The sequence below is a fragment of the Ambystoma mexicanum genome, chromosome 4q, assembly GCF_040938575.1.
Source record: "Ambystoma mexicanum isolate Mex_15411 chromosome 4q, UKY_AmexF1_1, whole genome shotgun sequence".
Lineage (NCBI taxonomy): Eukaryota > Metazoa > Chordata > Amphibia > Caudata > Ambystomatidae > Ambystoma > Ambystoma mexicanum.
In genome coordinates this window covers 265,528,282-265,545,473 of record NC_090928.1, presented here as the reverse complement: position 1 = coordinate 265,545,473, position 17,192 = coordinate 265,528,282, and the positions used below count along the sequence as shown (strand labels likewise).

General features: G+C 42.6%; 1 protein-coding gene across 3 annotated transcripts in view; it reads left to right on the top strand.

The window, feature by feature from the left end:
* Positions 1-17,192, top strand: part of MERTK (MER proto-oncogene, tyrosine kinase) — a 538,988-nt gene that overhangs the window by 278,325 nt on the left and 243,471 nt on the right. For all 3 annotated transcript variants that reach the window (XM_069607839.1, XM_069607838.1, XM_069607837.1), the window contains exon 6: positions 11,212-11,327. In XM_069607839.1, coding sequence (XP_069463940.1) covers positions 11,212-11,327 — 116 coding nt within the window. The remainder of the gene's footprint in view (positions 1-11,211; positions 11,328-17,192) is intronic.

Sequence of the window (17,192 nt, the reverse complement as noted above, 5' to 3'; positions counted from 1 at the left end):
TTTTTCTTATTAAGTCCTTTCTTTCTGAATTCCCTTTGCGATATAACTGTTTAATATCTCTTCTTAAATCACGTTTCTTTGCAACTATCTCCTCATCATATCTACGTTTGGGTTTAAACTGGGGCTTCCCCCTACCCCTTTAAATTCCTGATAGTCGCTCAAGAGGGCTACATAATCACAGCCGATGTTCTTACAATTCAAAACAGCGGTATATCTGTCACTCAATAAAGCCACTTTGTCGCGCTGTAAACAAAGACGATTTCTTCCCGGGGCTATTTCCACACCGATTTGCCACTGTTCTCCCGCCTTACAGCTCAGTAAGAACAGTGACTTTTTCAATAAATCATGGTCGCTAGGCCGCATGTTAACCGCCTCCAATTTTTCAACCAGAGGGGCAACACCATCTGAAACAAAGAAGTAATCCAGGGTTGAAAGCTGGCTGCCTCTACCCCACGTTGGAGCTCCCGGGTCATTCCCCCAGAGTATGCCCATTAAGCATATGAAAATTCCTTTCTACCATTTCCTTCAGCCAGACCTCTAGCCCTAGATTCCTTCCTCTACCCCAGACTTGAACTAGAATTTAGATTTACACCATTCTTCTCTATCTTCATACAATTCACGTTAAAGTCCCCACAAATTTTGATCATTGGATCTCCAAAATGTACAGCACATTCAGCTATCTCTTTCATGACCATGGCAATTGTCTTTCCACATTACAGGGTTCCAATAGATGTTTATGAGTATCATGATACTTGGGGGTGGGGGTGGGGCATCGACTGGCCCTTTGCCCTTTCCAGAGCTATTAATTGAATATACAGGTTTGGGTTGTTTCGAGACCATGGGCCTCATTGCGACCCAGGCGAATGGGTTTAACGGCACCGTCAATGGTCTGACCAGACATCCAGAGCGGGTCCCGCGAGGGGCTAGTATGTTAATAACGGGCCCGTCATTAACGAGCCCGTTGTTAAAATAATAAATAAATAATAAACATTTAGCATGCTCCCCATTCCCATTGAGCCCTATGGGGGCTCAAATGGGAATGGGGATGGTCCAGGTCCGGGTTCCCTGAATGGGGAAATACCGGGCCCTCCAAAGTCAGAATGGCCCGGTATTTCCCCATTCAGGGACCACAGACCCGGACCCGAGTTTGGAGGCAGCCATGCCCTTATAAAGGGCATGGCTGCCTCCAAACTCGTAATGAGGCCCCATGACTTTAATTCCCAAGTCCTTCTTAATTAATGTCAAAAGACCTGTAGATGGTCTCCCTTTCACCCCTTTTAAGGCCGGATTTATGAACAAGTTGAAACGCTCAAGTTCTGTTGCAGATTGAATGTGATTTTAATAGGGCTTTTTTCCAGTCGTACAGTCTCCTTAGAGTATGGAGCATCTGCCCTCGCCAAGGACCTCCCCCCACACTCACTTAGGTTGCACGGGGTCTTCCCATTGCCTTCTATAGTGTCGCTGACTAGTAGGTTACTCGTCCTAAATCTATTATGTGAGCCACCATAAGATGGCAGTCTTCCACTTATGTCAAAGCCCAAGGGCCAGAACTGTTCTGCTGAATCATGTAACAGGTTGCACATTAGTTTCAAGTCGATTTGTAGGCAAACAAGGTCAAATTTCAGTGGAATAGGAAATTCCACTGCTCTCATTTTGCCTGATTCGATTGCCCGAAGCGATGGAATCTGGTGGAGGAGTTTTAGAATGTTGGTGCAGTTCATCCTCAGATCATCGTTAACTGGTAGCATTCTTTCCAGTTATAGCTTTTGTGGTTCTTTGCCATTGCCAAGAGAAGCCAGACGCTTGATTGATTTGTGGCCCTCTTGGTATTTGTACATCTGGATATTAGGCTCCTTTTCTGTTGCAGAGGCATTGATCTTTAGGCCTTCTCGAGCTCTTTAATTCAGACCCTCTTGAAGTATCATTCTAAGGGTATGTCCCCTCTCTAGTCCTTGATCTTGATGGAAGTTTCCCAATTCCCTGAATCCGCCTGATATTTCCCTTGTAGATCTCTGAATTGGCCGAGGTGATAGGGCAATCATTTCTCGAGTAGCTACTCTCTCTATTAGTAGTTTGCGTTTATCCTCCAAAGTTACGAACCGTGTAACTGGCTGCTTCATTGTTGGGAGTATTAATTGCAGAGTCCTTTCAGGCCCCGGTAGAGGTGTCAGAGGCTTCGTGGTTGCTCTTCTTTCCTGTAGCGAAATAAAAGTGGGGGCTCCTGTTAATTTTCTTCTAGGTCATAGACCTACAGATCCAGGAGTTCCTGATCTATTTGGGTGTCTGTCCAACTTGGTCAGAGTCCTTTGGATTTTCTCCCGTCTCTTTACTTGGGGGTAGTGGATGTGGTATTAGGTCTTTCTCTTTCCTTACAAGATCAGGTTTTTTTTGTTGATAATGTCGAAGTGTCGGCTCCAATCTCTGACCCTGAGTTTTGTAGGTTTCTGATGAAGCCGAGAACGGCATTAGATTTGGCTGATTTTTTTGGTATATTCTTTGTTTTCTTTCTGTTGTTGCACGTGTGCGGGGGTTGCATTGGTCTTGGCCATCCTCTTCTTCTTTTTTCTCGAATAGAAGATCTCATAGTTGTTGCCTTCCCCCTGCTCCTCTTCAGTTGACACAGAGTTCTAGACCTTAATCTCATCCATCTCTGGTGCCACGGCAGCTACAATATCCCCTTCTCTCGGTATGGGGTTAGCTGTGATAACCGATTTAGGCGTTCCAATGAAGGCACAGTCACCCAAATGGGTGATCTGCATCTCAGCGCTATTGGTAAGTAGATTGTAGCTAGTTGTTCTCAGAGTCCCCGTGACTTCAACTGGAGGCCCCTTGAAAGCTTGGTTGGGCAGCTCTGCAGTTGACTTTTGCGTTTCTTTCGAAAACCCATTCGTCATTTCTTTTGCTCTTTCTTTCCCCCGCTTCAAGATCTCTCTTGTCGCTGCTAGTTGCAATTTTTTGTTCGCCCCCACTTCCGCCATTTGGTCGCACAACAGTTTTTGTAGTAAGTTGTCAGACTCGCCCTCTCTATCCAGATGCCTTTGCAAGGTGTTAACAAAGGTTTCAATGTGGATCAGTTTTAAACGTGTCATGGCCAGCAAGGTAGCTTCATCTTTATAGTTATTGTTAATTGCTTCATAAAGTTTAATGAAGGACGCAAGTGTGATTGGCAAAGCCGACACCAAGCTGCATTGGGTTTGTAGATAGTATTTGGCAGTATTTGCAGAAGTGCCAGGGCACTGCCGTTTATCCAACGACAAAGAGGAATCAGAGTCAGAATCCAATGCGTCATTCAGAGCTCTGCAGGGCTGAAAAATCCCTCTGGTAAGCATAAGTGTAGACCCCCCTGAGGGCTCCTTCAATGGTACTGGCTGATGTGCCTCAAATTGGGAAGCATCCCAACTAAGTATCGATCTTGCAGTGGCTTGTTGGTTTTTTTCAATTAGCAGTGAAATTGAGGCAATATCCTTTATTAATCATGCATTCACTGAGTTCAGCTCTAGCTCCGTCAAAGTCGAAGCTTTGGGCGAGTGTTCATCCAACACAATTTGAGGTCTGGTGAATTCTTGGATATCATCTACACACCTTCTTGTTTGCGGCAAGTTGATGATTGGCGTTGGTAGAGTCACCGGGCCATTTACAATAGTCTTGTCCCCCCCCGTGCAGCTAGGTCTCTCCACTGCCCCGGGTGCCAAGGATGTAATGACCACCCCTCCCCCCCCCCCAAGGGGCTTCAGTCGAGGCAGCGAACGCTTCGAGCAAAGTTTCATTTTCTAATAGGATTCGGTGAGGGAGGTCATTAAAGGAGGTATCCGCTGCAACTTCGTCGTCCTCCATTAACCTCAATTTACTGGGTACAGTCTGTGCAGACTTTGGCGCCTGCACTACAGCGAATAATTTAGTAATAGTCGCTTGGACTGCCTCATCCAGCAATGATCCTTGAGGGGAGGTCAAGGTTTTTCCCCGCCCTAATTTAGGCGACATAGCCCATCCACCCTCTCCAGGGTCCTCTAATGCCAGACCCATCATAGAGATGTTTACTTCAGGTGGCAGAGGGCCAAATGGCTGTGAGGGAATCCCCGAACCGGTTATGTGAACAATAGCTGTCATCAAAAACTGGGTGACGAGTGGTGGTTCCCCAGCTAAACATGCCTCAGCCAGCAGCTTACACCTAGATGCTGTTAAAGAGGTCGAGTGTTGTGGAACAGATGTTGAAGGAGACTCCAATGGAGTTTTCCTGTTTCCCTTTGTACCTTTTGTACTACTACAGTGGTGAGGTGAGGGGGTGGCAAGGATAACAGTGAGGAGGCAGCTCTGGATGCTGACATGGACACCAACCCTCTCCCAATTTTCCAAACAGAAGTGTCTTCTGCATACTCTTTGCTAGGTCCCTAGCCCTCCACTGCAATGTCATGTTCGAGTAGCGTAGTCAGCAGCTGCCCCCTCCTACTTATTCTGCTCACCTGGTCGTCCTGGGCTGATTTGTCCCTCACAAATAAGCAAGCTTGTCTTCTTGTCCTCTGTCCTCCCGTTGCCAGTCCAGATGATACTTCGATGTGCTCCACCTACATGATGGCAGTAGCGGTATATCACGGTGGGAGTGCTTGTCCACCCTTGGACAGCCTCAGACAGCCCACTCTCCCTCCAGTCTGAGGCTTTTGTATGTTGACTCCGCGTCGAGCAATAGGAATGGGAAACCGACTCCAATAGGGTTTCTGTTAGGGTGACAGCCCACTCTCTCTCCACTCCACGCCGCGCCGCAGTAATCTGGGGCCTTTGAATGTGGACCCTGCCTCGAGTAATATGAATGGGAAACAGACTCCAATAGCATTTCTGTTAGGGGGACATCCTCAGACAGCCCACTCTCTCTCCACTCTGCCCTCATGATTACGTTATTTAAGAAGCCTTCTCTTGATCCCTTAACACCAGCAAATGTTCGCCCTATATCGCTCCTTACTAATTTTCTTGAAGCTACTGGAGTCGTTGGCTACACCCCTGCTAGGGAGGTTTTGTGAAAAAACAGGTCTTTTTGATGCCTTCCAGTCAGTGTTTCAACCAGTACGAGGCATAGAGACAGTATTGGTGTCAGTGTTGGATGATCTGACGCTTATCTGGTATCAGGTCATAATATCCCCACCAAAAATATTGCCGTACATATGGTCGTCGGGAACGGCCATAGGCGATATTTTTGGTGGGGATCATTTATGGGGTAAATGGGTGGGGGGGTTGTAGGGGTGTCCCCCGCTCCCTTTAAAAATATATGGGGTTTGCGGGGGTGTCCCCACAGGTTCCATGGGGTAATATCACCGGAAAAATATGGCGAAATTTTTGTATGGCGATATTTTTGCGGGGATATTATCACATGGAACCACTTATCTCTGATCAGGTGGAGTGGCAGCACGGATTCTTTTAGATCTGCCCGCTGCTTTTTACACTGTGGACCACTCCATCCTCCTCAGGCGACTCTCGGCAGCTGGGATCTCGGGTACAGTCCTATCTTGGTTTGGTTCATTTCTTTCTGATCGCTCCCAGTCTGTGTCTCTTCGTCCCTTCTGTTCCCCCTCTGTTCCTCTGGCTTCTGGTGTTCCTTAGAGCTTTGCCCTTTCTCAAAAGCTGTTCAATATGTATATCCAACAGCTTGTTGCTCTTATCCACGCCCACGGCTTTAGATGTTATTCATATGCGGATGATACGCAGATCATAGTTCTTCTTGATCTGCTTCACCCCTCCCATGCTACTCAGTTGAAGGATTGTGGAAGCTGTGGGAAGATGGATTTGTAAGAATTGGCTCAGATTGAATGGAAGTAAATCTGAGGTCATGGTGGCTGGCTCTGTGTCTCCATCTTCTTTCTGGACCCCCTCCTTTTGGCCTTTGTCGATTGGACTTTTTCCTCTCCCTGTTGCAGCTGTTAGTAACATGGGCGTCAATTATTTGGCATCCCTATCTATGGCTACTCAGATTGGGGCAGTCTGTCAGGCCGGCCATTCTCAGTTGAAGATTCTTGAAAAGGTGCTGCAGTTCATTCCCCAGCACCTTCGTGCCCCAGTTGTTGCATCGTTGGTCCTTAGTCGGATCTACAATTGTAACTCCTTGTATCTGACACAACCCCTGTTTCTGCTTCAACGCCTGCAGATCCTGCAGAACGGTGTGGCACGCTTGTCCACTAAAACTCCTTTTAGGGATCATATTTCTCCAGTTCCCCATGCTCTTCGTTGGCTTCCTGTGGCCAAATAGGTGCATTTTAAATCCATATGCTTAGTTCATCGTGCTTTTCCTGCTGTACGGCCTGAATATCTGCAGAATAAGTTCCGTCCCTATGTACCCTTTCGTGGTCTCCGTTTTGGAGATAGATTTCTTATTTCGGTGCCCAGATTTCGATACATTAGAATTGGTGTGCGCTCCTTTTCGGTGGCAGCTGCCAAACTATGGAACGCTCTGCCTATTGCACTGTGGTCCACTGTGGCGCATTTGCAGTTTCGTCGTCTATTAAAAACGTTGTTTTTCTGAGAGCTGTTGTGATGCTTATGTAGCTGCGCTTAAGTCCTTTTGCCGTTAGTTGCGCTGTACCCTTGGGGGTATGAAACGGAAAACATAACATACATAGGGCAATGAGCATGCCTCAAACACACAATTCATTTGTGTACATGATGATTAACTCTCATTTTATTGTCATTTTGTGGTGCTGTTGTTTCTTTCTTCCTTAATTTAGTTTCCCTGTATGTACCTCTAGTTTGTATGCATTGTGCGGTTTAATATGTATTCTTTCTACTAACACAAGTGTGTGGTAAATTTTCAATTGTTACCTATTTATTCCATGTTTAACGTTACTCAAAACTCTCATAAGGTAGCATTTATTATTTTACTATCGGAAATTACCAGATTAAAAATATTGTACTTCTATGGTGCATGCTCTAACCATTGCCTAAATGTATGTAAGATTAAGTTTCTCTACTAACAACAACACTAGAATATAATAGTTTAGTTTTAGTTTAATATTTGTAGTGCGCACCGGACCCGGGGGTATCAGGGCGCAAAAGGCAAAAAGAATATTCTCAGCTTGGTTACATTGCTGTACATTAATATACAATAAAGGAAATACAGTAAATAAAATAGGCGGGCTTAATATACAGTAAGTAATATACATACACATACAGAGGGACATATAAACAGTTGATAGTAAAATATGTACAAAAGTACAAGTCATATGTACAGGGTGCAAGATAGAGTGTTAATGTATCGCTTGGAATCAGGGATAGGTAATGTGCTGTAAGTTAGCTGGGAGAGGTAGGGTGGATTAGGAGAGTGATTTGTTTACATGAGTACATTCTTTAATACATTACGTAGTTCATGATAGTTCTCCCAATCACCCCTAACATCTTGTTTCCAACATTATAAACTCAACCCGTTGTAGGGACTATTTATTAAAATTAATGTAATATGTGATATCATCAGTGATGTCATCAATAACATTTGTGATGTCATCTTTCATGTCCTGGGTGTTAGTCTTAGCAGTGCACGGTGGTGGCGGAAGTTATGGTTGCTTAATTTACCATAACTGGCACATTTCTGAGGTTTTTTGGTTTTACTTGTAACCATAACGTCCCTTTAACAAAGTTTGTTCATTAAATTTCATAGGTTTTCATTAGTGCAACTTAACCATAACGTCCCTTTAACAAAGTTTTTTCAGTGAATTTCATAGGTTTTTAACAGTGCACCATTAATTTCCTACAACTTACTAATATCATACTTACCCCAATATAGCAACATTGTTGTCCAATTTACAAAGTTTCACCTTCAAACGTTGCCATTCTCCACCTTCTAGCATAATTTGTGACACTTCTATACACTTTTTGCAACTTTATCCACTGTTTTTGTATTCATCAACATTTGCGAACGTCTGACATCATCACAGACTTTCCGGACAGTGTCATGTGACCACTTGTGGAAGTTGCTTCACAGTTTATTAATGTCTGCCAGGGTATCCTTGTTTTGTGTGATACTATAGCTATTCTCACATTCTCATTATTGGGATTCAACCTGGCTCACATCCTTCCTAACAGATTTAAGTAACCCTGTGGTTTTGGCCATGAGGATACCCCGAACCCAGACCTTAAGTGTTGCATGTGTGTTAACGGAGCTTTTATTAATGTCAAAGAACTCTGCAATTTCTGTATGTAGGGGTTCGGACACATTGGGATTTCTAAGGATAGCAGAAGGCATCCTCCAGCACCTAGCGTGTGGGGGGACATCACACAGCTCGAGGCTCAAAGAGACCGAGGAGGGATCTGAGAGTGTGCGCAGATGAATATCACAGCTCAACATCATGTTAGATAGAGAGGTGGTCAAGAGCCAATAGTCGAGCCGAGACTCAGAGTCATGGAGCGTAGAAGAGTAATATGAATATTGTTTGCCTAATGGGTGGAGTGCTCTCCAAGCATCTATCAAAGGTAACTGTAACAATATCTGATGGAGGGTATTAGCAGCTTTCGTGAGCATCCAGGGAGTATCGGAGGATCTGTCCAGTGGTGCGTCGAGAATCGTGTTAAAATCCCCTCCCCACAGCCCCCATCTCTCATCACTTGTGTGCAGGCCGTTATAAATGCCATATCAAGTGATAATGTCCCTGCAAAAATGACACCTGACAAAAATATTGCCAGAAAAAGGCTGTGGGTTTGCAGGGACATTATCACATTGAACATGCAGGGGCCACCCCTGCAAACCCCCTCCCCTTGACCCCATATATATATATATATATATTTATATATATATATATATGGTCACCATATATAAAGTCACCACAGCCTTTTCCCCGGTGACCATATATATGGGGATAATATTTACTGGATACCCTATAAGCTAGGTTCAGGGGAATTTATGATCGATGAACCAAAATTTGGACAGGTCATATTGCATCTTCCATATTCAGAAGAAAGGTCCCTAGTGCACTCTGGACCAAAGGTGGTGGCAGTTCATTTCTGATAACCTGACAGAAGTGTGTTAAAAAAAAGACAAACACAAAACATATTTCAAACAATGTAATCAACTATCCCCCTGAATGTATTGTCTCAGTGCACTCCGTTTTCAAAGGAAGTCCCTTTTGACAGGATATTGGAACTTATACGGGCACACTTACAGGTAACACAATCAGCAAATTCTTTTATGACCAATCTAGAAAAGGAATGTCCTAACCAACAACAAGCATCAGGCATACTTCTCCTACCGAGAGAACATGTTCACCATATGCACAAGATGGACATATTTACTGAAACAGTTTCATGATAATTTCAATTACTTTCCTCCATCCTTAAAACCACTTTCAAGCAATGAATCCCTGAAACAAACTTCCTTAACTGTTTTTAGAAGACAAGATGGACTTAACTAAAGTGCTCTTCCAAGAAACCTTGAGAGATCACAGATGCTTGCACCAGTGTAATTTCTATTGCAGGGCCACATGATAATCAGCAACCACTACCCAACACCATGTAAACCTCCGAGCTCAAACAAAACTCAAGAGTGATGGATGGAATATTTTGAACAAATCATAACCACTGGCATCGTCCTGATCAACGTTTCTAGCCATCTTTTTTTTCGGACTGCCATACTATTAAGATAGGGGAAAGACCATATGCAAATCATGCTGCGTCTCACCCCAAAACTGGCAGTCCCGCCTGAAGTGCTAGGTCACATCCTATCGGCACAAGACCATAAGCAACTCCAGGCTTTTTTCAGTCCCATCTGAATAAAATCAAGACATTTGATCCATGACTCTCTTATGATAACATTCTGTTTCTTTTCTTTAAAAAAATAAAGGGGGTGCTACAGGGCTCGGGTCGGTATACTGACCCTGCAGCCACCTAACAGTGTACACATCCTTCATGTCATCCTTGACACGTCCATAGAACTGAGGCTAATTTATTTATGTAATGGCCCACTTGCTCCAATTTGCCATTTTCCAAAATTATAATATTGTCAGTCTATCTCTATCAACCTGCAACTATCATGGTGATTCAATGTAGATTCTGAAGAAGGAGACCATCTTATACCAGAATCAGGTCTGTGTTGGTTCCCGTAGAACAGTGCTAGAAACTCAAAGAGAATTCATTTAGTTCTGCGCTGGCATGTCATCTATTCTGCGATTCTGAATTTGTAAATGTATTGTCTTGTTAAAGTTGCAGTGCAGTGCTTTCCTTGTGCACCTTGGTAGTGGCCCTGAATTTAACACAGTCAGGTTAAGTATTTCCCTAGTGCTTTACTTCTCAGGCTGTTGACATTTTGCTGCAAAAGTATCAGGCAAAAGAATTACTTGGTTAAGAATAGCAGAGAGAAGTTTACTGTGCATAAAAACTCCAGAATGAAATTTAACTTTAGGATAAAATAGAAAGATGACAAAAATCATAAAATATAAGTTAAGGGACCAATATAAAGTAACCAGGGAAATGTATTGTTAAAATAGAAATGTTTGTTACAAAGTTTAATAATGTTGTACGGGATAAGACTGGGAAAGCATTTTTAAGATACGTGATCCGGTCTTAGTGGCTCCCTATTCAAAAAAAGAAAGAACAGTGAAAATATGTTTTAATGGGTTCCTAAGGGAACTCTTCTATTTAAAGAGAAGAGGTAGAAACATGCACAGGCACAGAGTATAAAACAGCAACAATAAAAAAAATGTAGAAATTATTTTCAAAAGTTATTTTTAACCAAATTTCTCCAATACATAAGATATTTATATGAATAATTGTTCAGTTATTTTTGCCATTGGTTTTTTCACCACCTTTGTTACTACATGGAATCTGTTTTACAGCTCTATCTGTACCCTTAAGACGGTGGCCTTCAAACTGTAAGTTTGGCCCACGGAAGCATGCAAATATTTCCTGGTATAGCAAGTGGCCCTTTGAAAAAGAAGGCCCTAGTCTATCATGACTATTTCACAAGGATCTTTAGAAACCAATACCGTTGATCCAGTGTACTTGGTCATGTGAATTCCGGTTAAGCATTATTCAAAGGTTTCACCTCTCTTGCTTGGTTTACTCACAATATTTCACAGTTTACATGTTGATTGTGAGAAAACATTAATAGTGCACTCATTCAAGATGGCTGGGTGGGGATAGCCAACATTCTTTTATGCTTAGTGGGAAAGTCGTGAGGTCAGCATAAAATGCTTGGAAGTCACTGTATTCAAGTTTTGCTTTCTAACATTGTGATTTTTTCTCAAGGGATTCCTTCTCCACCAACCAATGTGAAGACAGTAAACATCTCGGCACATGGGATTCTGCTGTCGTGGACGCCAGGCTTCGATAACTACTCTTCATTCAGTAGCTGCGCTGTGCAGGTAGGATTCTATATCCCACTGTTACTGTTGTGTCTTGATTACATGGAAAGAAGAAGTATGACACTGTTCTGCAATTGTACTGTTTTATTTCTCATACAGGGTACTTATTGTTGAATCACTGTTTACAGTGGAATTATTATGACAGTAAAATAAGTCTTATGTGTGAGTTACCTAGGAGCTCCAGGCTGAGCAGCTGCTCTCCTCTGCTCCACTTGGCATCTACCGCTTCTCAGGCTTTGTGAATCTGCGCCTGTATCTAGTCTCATGAGATCTCGTTCACAGGTGAGATCTCGTGAGACAGCGCTCTCTACATACCTACTTTTCTTAAGAAGCATGTTTCATCCCCTCATAATCATACTTGTATGGTTTCTTCTTAGTTCTACTCATTGGTTTCTGGTCTCACAAAACCTTCCCCTTTCATCTCACAATATCCCACCTTGTCTGCTTCTTCAAATCCTCATGACAGGTTCATGCCCGCATATTCTCCTGCATTCCTTTCTTCTCTTCCTATGTTCTGTTCGTGAGTTTCCTGACTGATGTCAGACTGTTGTTCAAGTTCTGTCCTTGGTTCTCAGTGTTCATTTCTCTGTACTTGTACTGTGACTTTCTAGTAAACACCACCTTTGTAAGTTCCATATTTTGCTATCTTATGTACATGCATGGTTGGTGCCTCTTTTCACTACCTTCATGGGGACTGTACCAGGAATGTATAAGTCTGCCTTTAAGTGGCATTTTTATCTGTATAATCTCCCCTTCTTAAACTTCAGTTTTTCTTGTAGCTCTTCGTTTATGATACTGTGTCTTCATACAGTCTTTGCGCTCCTTGATTTGCCATATAATATTTTCCATATCAAGAGCCTCATTGACTCGTATGCTGGACAACCATAGGGGTACCCGTGTGGATTCTGCTCTCCTTCCTCTTAACATGTGAAATGGTGACAGAGGGGTAGCAGCATTTGGAGTCCGCCTATGGGCTGCTATGACTTCCATGACAGCACTATATGGCCTGTGCCTGATGGTGTGGCTAACTGAATAGCTCCCTTCATAAATCTGTTGGTCCTCACCACTAACCCACTTGTGGGTGATATAATGCCACTTCCACCTGTTTAATGTTGTGCTTGTATATAACCGTTCTCATTTCTATTTGGACCCCCTTGTCAGTTATCAATTCTCTCGACTACCCCTCTCTCTGAAACAATGTTTTTAGAACCTCAATCACGGTTTTGGTCGTTCTAACTGAAATACACACAAAAAGAAGGAAAACTAAATCAGTAAGGAAATGAGTGCCATCTTTTGTCCAATTCCAGTGTTTAGACTACTCTTAAAGGCCACATATCTGCTGAGAATAACTTATTGAATATTGCAATTTTATTAGCTTTTTAAATATGCAAACACCTACAACTTACATAATGAACATAGGTGCACAATTCATACTATAATAAATACATATATATGCTCTAAATACAAATTTCACAATTATTCCAAGACAACATACTTATTTTAATAAATGCTCCCAATAGATACATCTTATCACTTCACTAGAACCTACCCACACAATAGAGACTAAATTATAAGGTTTACAAAATCCTTCACTACGTTCTAAAAAACTATCATCATTGCATTGTGTTATGTCTGACAAAAATGTACCTTCCGTCCATTTGGATAGATAATCCACTACGACAATTCCATATTTATGTTCCTGTCGCGTTGCGTCCAACAGGCCTAAAAGTCTTGCCCAATATATTCCCATGCCCCTTTTGGTCTCTCTGGAACCAAAGGAGCTTGTCTTGTTCCCATAAGTTAGTCACTGTTCATACATTCATGGTATCTGTCAAGAACAGCCTCTACTTCTATGTCCATAACAGGTCCCAGTATGACTCTATTCTTCTTCTTTTTGTCATGCTGGTACATAGAAGACCTGAGTGAGCTCGGCTGATTATGATACTTCTCTGGGTCATAGGTGGTATTACTTTGTCATTCCTAAAAACAAGCCCGATCTTCCAAAACGGTTTCAATTTCTCCTTTACTGCCCTCTCGTCCGACCATACATTTCATAGTCAATATATCATTTGGGTATGCTCACGTCTTATGCTATTTCACTGACCCAATGTTGATCATTCATCTCAAGGAATTCCCCACTACTCAAGTCTTCTACTAAGGCTACAATGCGTTCATCTTGTAGAAATGTGCACATTTCTCCTTTCCTTGTTGGAGGTCTAGACATGCAGTCTGCCTGGGAATTATTCCATCCTGGTATGCGTTGGATTTCAAATGTATATTCTTGTAGTTTTGCTGCAATGTGAGCCAGGCATGGCGTAGAAGTCTTCTTTCAACCTGGGCTCAACAGGTGTATTAATGGTTTGTGTTCCGTTTTGAGGTAGAACTTCGTTCCCCACACGTCCATATGAAAAGGTATTCAACCTCTGATGCATATGCCAACATTTCTTTCTCAATCTTGTAATTGTTCTTCTCTGACTCTAATAAGGTTTTTAACATGAAAAACACCTCATGTTCTGCGTCACTACCTTCTGCGTCAATGTAGCTCATATGCCATACTCGCTGGCATCCTTGGTGATGTATGTTTTCCAGCGCCTCCACTATCCTTCTTTTTACTCCCAGGAATTCATTGCTTTGTATAGTGGTCCACTCATGTTCAGTCCCCTTCTTGAGAAAGCTCCTCATACTTGCGGTCTTCTCTGAGAGCTATGGGATAAACTTAGCATGGTATTCGGCCAGACTCTGAAACAATCGCAATTCATCCTAGTTGCTGGGTGCTGGGGCATCCACTATGACTTTCAGAAGATTTCATTTGGGTTTAATACCTTTTGGTGATACGTTTTATCCCAAATACTTGACCTCTTATGTCGTAAAGTGCCACTTTTCGTATCATAATTTTACTCCTGCATGCCGCAATTTTACCAAAACTCTGATGACTGTATCATGAGTGTTTTCATGCTCTGCATAGATCAATGTGTCATTTTGACAGCACAACACATTACCAATTCTGTTCAGCAGGGAGTCCATCATCCTTTGGAACACAGAGACATCTGATGATAACCCAAACAGCAGTCAAGTGAATTGGTATGTACCAAATGGGATGAAGGATGTAATTGGTCTTTATTGAATTTAATTTAATTGATATTTTATCTATATCATTCTCGTACACAAGTGTTTCAGAGTGTGAAACTTTGATGACTTTTGCTGTTTGATTTGATGGCAGGCATCCCTCATATCTAATTTTGAGAAGTCCGTGGCTCCCTTCAGCATTAAGATGAGTTTGCTTATGCTTGGGAGAGCGTAGCTGTCGGTGACCACTTACTGATTTACACTGCATAGATCCATACAGATTTCCAATGCTTTAGACTGTTTTTCTGTGTTTTTCTTATGGGGACATACAGGCTCAACCCTTCCAACGAGTCTACTGGTTCTATGGTGGCCTCTCTATCACTCTAAACTTATGGTTGACGGGATGGCCTCTGGCTTTAGTAGTATTTTGTGTACATAGTTCATTATGCACCCTAGCAATACCGAGAACCATTCAGGGAACTCCTTCCTTGAGAATGTAATCTCTTGCGATCTAATGGATAGCACTTGATCAGATGTATTGGGATCCAATTTGATGCTCAATTTGTCTCTTTCTCTGAAAAGTACACTCCAAGGAATCGTATGCTGGCTCCCCCAAACATTTTTGGTTATCGTTTGGTTCTGAATACAGTGACGTCTTGTATCAGCAGTATGGTTAGACCAGACTCTGAGTCAGCCATTACTCTGATCTCTTTTCCATCACCTTTATTGTGCAGTGAGGTTTGTCTTTCCTACTCCTTCCCACATCTACCATCAGTACAGTGGGCTGGACTTCTGGTTATTTGTCATCAGTCATTTCTTCCTTGTTGGTCGACCGTTGTCATCTTTTGTCCTCGAAACCTTGGATGTCACCTTAGCAAAATGGCTAACTTTTTTGCAGTTTGTACATTCTTTTCCTATGGCCAGGCATTGTTTGTTGTTGGCTAAGTGCCCTGTGCTGTTGCATCTGTGGTACTTCAAAGGTAAATTTCTCCCTTCCCCCCAACCTCGAGTATCTCCCAAATCTCTAACCATTTCTTGCTTTATGCTTTACTAGGGTGCATGTACTTCGCTGTGTGTCACACTTCCCGTCATTTCCTTTCGTCTCGATGTTGTTTCTTCTCCGGCTCTTGCAATCTGGATCGCCTTGTCTAACTTCAATTCTTTTTTCTTATATATATATGTTTGTCTTTCACCTTTTTGCTAATCACATGCACTGTGAGCATGTCACATATCATGTTTTTGATGCCAAACGCACACAAGGCCACCATCTCATACAATCTGGTGACATAATAAACTACTGGTTCATTGCTTTCTTGTTTCTTCATGTAGAATCTTATCCTATGTAGCACCGTGTTTTCTTTATTTGAAAACCTTTTTACTATCCTCCTGATTGCATCGTCCTCATCAGCATTTTCTGCTCGGTCTGGATTCAACCCAGCAAATCTTTTCTGCTCTTCTAAGCCCATGATATTCAACGGCATGTTTGTCTTCCTCCCTGGGGCGTAGTCCGCTCCTCCCAGTATATCCACCTATGTAACAAGTAATGGCTCCCATTGGGGCCATGGGATCGCTGGCCTACCTGGCCTGGCGTTGGTAGCAACAGTGGTGTCGGTGTTGCTCCCTGCATTTTGTTTTGGGTTGCTGATCCATTCCTTGTATATTAGGATTGCGTCCTCGTCACCCTTTATGTTGCGTCTTGATTACATGGAACACAGTATGACACTGTTCTGCAGTTGCACTGTATTTATTTCTCAGACAGGGTGAATATTCTTGAATCACTGTTTACAGTCAAATGATTATAATCGTTAAAAGGCCTTCTGTGTGAATCATCTAGGAGCTTCAGGCTGAGCAGCCAATCTCCTCTGTCTCAATCAGTGTCTGTCACCTCTTGGGCTTCGTGTTCCCATGCCTGTCACTAGTCTCGCAAGATCTCAGTCACAGGCGAGATCTGGCGAGACCAGACTCTACAGCTGCGCCTACTGAGACCTGCCGCGAAGTCAGAGAGTCTGAAATCACTTTAAATGCATGGGTCTACTTTGACATTACCTTAAAGATCGGTATATCTGTACACATATATGCATGTACGTAGCTTCTTTGCATTGCGCTTAAGACCACATCAAAGCTCTATAGCAGAAGAGGAAAAGGGAAAGGAAGAAAGGAGCGAAAGAGAGAAAATGAGGGGGAATACGTGAGACTGAGGCTTTATGAGAAATCGGGTGCATGGCAGTAAAAAGAAACAGAGCGGTAACAGTGAGTTAGAGCATAGTCAGGAAATACATGGGACTGGGGCATGAAAGTCTTAGGCGTGAAAATCTCTTTCCTCCAGCACTGCCTGCAGACAGGTCCTCCCTATTGCATGTGCCTCTCCCTGATAGACACATTTACCCAGGATCCCAGAGCTGTAGTGAGTGACGGGGACAAATAGCCGAGGCTGTTATTCAGGAAAGCCCTTATTTTTTTAAGTTTTTAATTCCAGAAAAATTCAAAAAACGTACAAAATATATGTGGAAGAAGGTCAATGACTTACATAGAGTGAACAATCTTTATCATATGTTATAGAGCTTCAGCAGTCTTCTAAAAATATTCAGATGTTGTTTTTACTTTACTTGTAGGCCTTTCAAAGTCCTACAAACCAATTGGGACTTTTACCTATCCAATTACTGCTTTGCCTTCAGTTATACTCTGAGACTACAAAAAACAGGGCTCTACTTGTGAATTGTACCTGTTTTTACCTAACGATGGAATTCCATTTATTTGTCTTGGAAGTCATGTACTCCCAAAATGTTCAGCATGGAATTA